General features: G+C 53.5%; 1 protein-coding gene across 1 annotated transcript; it reads right to left on the reverse strand.

Annotated features, from left to right (window-relative positions):
* Nucleotides 1-2,506: 2,506 nt before the first annotated feature.
* Nucleotides 2,507-4,647, reverse strand: NOG (noggin). The gene has a single exon (XM_063409117.1). The coding sequence runs from the start codon at nt 3,803-3,805 to the stop codon at nt 3,134-3,136; it is 672 nt and encodes a 223-aa protein (XP_063265187.1). The 5' UTR covers nt 3,806-4,647; the 3' UTR covers nt 2,507-3,133.
* Between the last annotated feature and the right edge of the window lie 260 nt (nt 4,648-4,907).

The raw sequence follows: 4,907 nt of genomic DNA on the forward strand, positions 1-4,907 counted from the left end.
TATTTAAAAGAGCTATAATTCAATTTTGCTACAAAAACATATTACAAAATCTAATATTAAATAGATTTGCATAGAAACATTTTATTTGTTTGGCTTGAAACCCTTCCACTACAAGCCAAACATTTCAACACTACAGCAGGAGGACCAGAAAGTGGACCTGACCAGAAACAACAGTGAAAACTACTAGTTTATTTTTGATCTACCAGCTGACAAAATGCAGCTATTTATTAAAAAAAAAATGGGCCTTATGGATGGTGAAACTTGATTTTTTTAAACTCCAAAATATTCTCATAAATTTATTAATAGGGTGTAATTGGTTGAGAAAGCATGTATGTACACATGACTGTGATGACAATGACCCTTGGATTAAAATTAAGACAGATATGGTGATAGATATTTTGACTACATTAACAGCACACTCCTTTTACACTCACGTAACAGTCACCAATACACACTCAGCTCTGCACACATAAAACTTTTTAAATCTTGAAGCCAGCAGTCAGAGGTGGTTTCCAGATGAAGTCCCTGTCTGCCCCATTGCTGGGATCACAGACTGATAAATCACTGGGTGAGCCCCCTGGCTAAGTAGCGGGAATATTACTTTAGCAAAGTTTGCTAATGGGGCAAAGGACCTTGTATTGTAATCCAGTGACATTTTCAACCTTCGGAGAACTTTTGTTGACATTCCCAAGTCCCTGGCTGCCATCCCAGCATGAAATAGTTTCTGTTCACATAATTCTCGTGTTTACCAGTCATGAAAAACTCTTGCTTTTTTTTTTTTTTAAATAAACTTTTTTTTTTTTTTTTGCAAGTGAAACTCTGTCTAAAAAAATATTGGCCCCAGGCATACAAGGTTTTGCATAAATTCATATGTGATGAATGGCTGATTTTAATGTTATTTGGGTATTTGTCAGAACCTAACAAATATACATGGTAATGGTGGTTCATAAACTTAAACATCTCAATATACCCTTTCTTCTGGAAATAAATTACGTTTGTTTGCCCTGCCTGGAGTCCTAAGGTAGCCGACATTAGGAATATTTTAAATGTGATCATCCATCCAGCATGTCTTTCAGGCGCCACGAAGATTAAATGAAAGAATCATAAGATGAAGGTCTTTAACTTTTAATCCTTTTACAATGAACCCTTAGATAGACATGTGGGCAGGGTGCCTTCTATGTGAGTAATAATGCCTCTGTTCCTCTTCACTAGGTTAATGAATACCCTAAATGTCCCAAGATCTGATTTTCTACCCCCCTCCCAAAACTATTGAAATTAGAGCAAAGAGACGGGCGGTAAAACGCACCGAGAGACGGCGAGGGAATGAATATGCATTCGGAGATACCGAACTAAGCGTTAGAGAAAGCAGGGCTGGCTCGTCTCAATGAAAGACCCACGGGTTTAAAATGATGAGCATGGATTCCCTCCGAGTTTTGGAGGAGAAATTAAAAAAAAAAAAAAAAAAGAGAGAGAGAGAGAGAGAGAGAGAGGTTCTTTGGCTCCAAGATAAATAAGGAAAAGGTTTTCTGCACTGTCAGGGAGCCTTTGAAGAACACGTGGAGGGTTTGTTTTCGCAGTTGGTATCTATGAGATACGAACCGTCGGCTCTCCCGGCACGTAAAAGTCAAACACGTCGCTAATTGGGCCGGGTCCCGACGGAGCCGCGGGACGCTTGCGGGTCCCGCGGGCCGGACCGGGCCGGGCCGGGCGGTTCCGCAGCGCCGCCGGGAGCGGGGGGCGGGCGGGGCGGCCCCGGGGGGCGGGCCGGGAGCGGGCGGCGGCGGGGCTCGGGCACCCCGCGGCAGTACGGGCGGCGCTCCGGGCTGCGGGACACGGCGCGGTGCTCCCGGCTGCGGGGCACGGCGCGGCGCTCCCCGGCTGCGGGGCACGGCGCGGCGCTCCCGGCTGCGGGGCACGGCGCAGCGCTCCCCGGCTGCCTGGGGAGAGGACGCTCGACAGAGGGGGTGCAGTCCCCGAGCCCCGCAGACCGGGCAGCCCGTCAGGGTGGCGATGGCCCGGCGCTGGCGGGAGCCCAAAGGGTTAACCGGGCCGGGCGGTGTGCGGAGCTGTCACAGGATCAGGCTAATAACGTGTCTGCGCTGAAACCCCCCAAAGCCCAGGGGTCAAGTTTCAGCAGTGTCCCACCACAATGGTAGGTGTGAAAGACACGTGTCCCGTTGTAAATGAAATGTCAAGCGGTTAAAAGAAGAATCCCCGAGCAGCTGCCACTGAGCTCGCCGGGGCTGCGCGGCCGCGGGAGCGGCTCCGCGGGACAGCGCAGCGCGGAGCGGGCGGACCCCCCCGCCGGCCGCCCCATCCCGCGGGGCCGGGCCCGCGGCGCTCCGGCCGTGTAGGTGCCGCAGAGCCCCGCTAACAGAGTCGTGAGCAGGTTCCCACCTCCCCCTGCCACCACGAAACGTCCCGCTGAGCGTGGAAAACGAGGAGGAGAGAGAAGAAAGCCCCCCCGACGACGGCCAAACCAAAAAGCAAACAGAATCCAAACGGCTCGTGTTTTAGTGGTTGACTTTAATTCTGCACTGCACTTTTACTACAAGGATATAAAGAATAAATAGCAGATACTCTTCATTTACATAGGATTAAGTCATTCAAACTGTTCTCTCTATTTACAATAACATTGTGCTCTAGGCGTTTATTCATTTTTATTTTAAATCTAAAGTCCGTAAGGAAAAAGAAGAAAACCCCCTCACAACACGCTTTCCGAATAATGGAAAATAGCTTTAAACGTTTTCTTATCAAAAAGCTTGGTTTGTATTTTTTATCCTTTTATTAAAAAAAAAAACCAACAAAAACCTACTTCGCCAAAGCGAAGCAACTTCTCTCTCGAATATAAATACAAAAAAAAAAAAAAAAAAAAAAAAAAAAAAAAAAAAAAGATACATTAGCAACGATCAGGGTAATAGTCTTGAAAATACAGTAGACGCTGATTATTTCACGTGTAATACTGACCTTTTAATAGTATATTAAACCGGTGCCATATATACACACAATATACATTCTCCTACACGTTACAGTGCATTACAACGTTAACCAGAAAGCAAATGTCTTTTATTTCTGTTGCAGCAAAGGTCCACGTGAGTCCGCTGGAGAAGGGGCGCGAAGGGAAGTGCCAGCCCTAGCAGGAGCACTTACACTCCGAAATGATGGGGTACTGGATGGGTATCCATGTGCATCTCTGCCCGCCCCGGCGCTGGCACCTCCACCTCAGGATCGTTAAATGCACGGACTTGGCAGGTTTGCAAACCATGCCTTCGGGGACTGAACAAGACCTTTTACTGTAGCAGCTGCCCACTTTGACATACCGGGGCCAAAAGCGGCTGCCGAGATCGTTCCACGTGTATAGGACCGGGCAGAAGGTCTGGGACCAAAGCCACATCTGCAGCTTCCTGCGCAGCTTCTTGCTCAGCCTGTGCTTCTTGCCCGGCTGCAGCCCGTCGTAGAACTCCAGCCCTTTGATTTCGCTGGGCATCGCTCCCGAGGGTCTCTGCCTGAGCAGCAAGTCCAGCTCAGCCAGATCGTCCACTCCGAGCCGGTCCTCGGGCAAAGAAACAGCCATAAAGTTGGGGTCGAAGTGTCCGCCCATGAGGTTCCTTAGCAAGGTCTCGTTAAGGTCCTTCTCCTTGGGGTCAAAGATAGGGTCCGGGTGCTCGATTAGATCCACCAAGGGCAGGTTGTCGCTGGGAGCCGGTCGGATGTGCAGATAGTGCTGGCAGGCGCCCTGCTCTAGCCGGAGACCCAGCAGAACCACCAAGGCGTATATAGTCACAAGGCAGTGGGAATGATCCATCCTTGGGAGACCGGTGGGGGGGAGGGAGAGGGGGGCTGGATTCACCAAACGGCAAGGGAAGAAGGTGCAAGCAAATACATCAGAAAACTTGTACGGGGATATCCAAAATAGCTCGTCTTTGAGGGGGATCACCTCCACTCGCCGCACCACCAGCAAAGACAGCCCCCTGATAAGCCCGGAGAACAAGCCCCCTGCGAACACTCTCTCTTGCAGGCTTCTCTATAAAATTTCTCCTGGTGGAGCCGCTCCAAAATTCTGCTGCTGCTGCTTCTTCTCGCCCTTCCCGGGAACGGGAGATGCCTCTTTTTGTTGCGAATCCTGCTTGCTGCTGCCGCTCCTCGTTGTCCGCCCGTGCGTGTGGAAGAAGTTGCTGCCGATTCTTCCTCCCCGCTCTTCTCCGCCGTTTGCAAAGCAGCCTCCTCAGCAGCAACAGCAGCCACGCACGTTGGCACCAGTTTGTCTGCTTTGCAAGGACCCAAAGCCTTTAAATTTCCTGCACTTTCAGCTTCATCTCCATGGAAACCACAGACTCTCTCCTAACCCACCCCACCCCCCTTAAAAAAAACCCACACACACAACACAACCCCCACTCCCACAAAAGTCCAGGAGAGCGCGGCTTCCCCCTTCCCACCGGCAGGCACCCTCTGCTGGGGAAGGCTGAGGCGGGAGCCGCCGCCTCCCCCCGCCCTCCGCACGCCGCCGCTCACGCGAGCCGCCGCGCCCCGGGAGATGCTGCCCTGCCCGGGGCAGCCGCCGGCAGCTCCGCCCGGCCGGGCGCCCGCTCCTCGGGCCGCCGTCGCCGGCTCCGGGCTCGGCCTCGCCCCGCCGCTGTGCCCGTGGGCGCGGAGCGCGGCCCCTCCCGCCCGCCCGGCGCAGGAGCGCGTTCGGGCCGCCCGCGGAGGGCAGCGGCTGTCCCGGCGGGCCGCCCGCGCCCTCCCGGCCCGGCCCGCGCTGCGCGGCCGCCGGGGGCCGCCCGCCCGGGCGCGCACATGGGCGCGGGGCGCGCCGCGGGGCCGCTGCGGCCGCTCTGCCCGCGGCCCCGGCGCCGCCGGCCACCTTCCCGGGCGGAGCGAGCCCTCTGCTGGCGGCGCCGCGCCGGGCC

The sequence above is a fragment of the Prinia subflava genome, chromosome 12 (genome assembly GCF_021018805.1).
Source record: "Prinia subflava isolate CZ2003 ecotype Zambia chromosome 12, Cam_Psub_1.2, whole genome shotgun sequence".
Classification (NCBI taxonomy): Eukaryota; Metazoa; Chordata; class Aves; order Passeriformes; family Cisticolidae; genus Prinia; species Prinia subflava.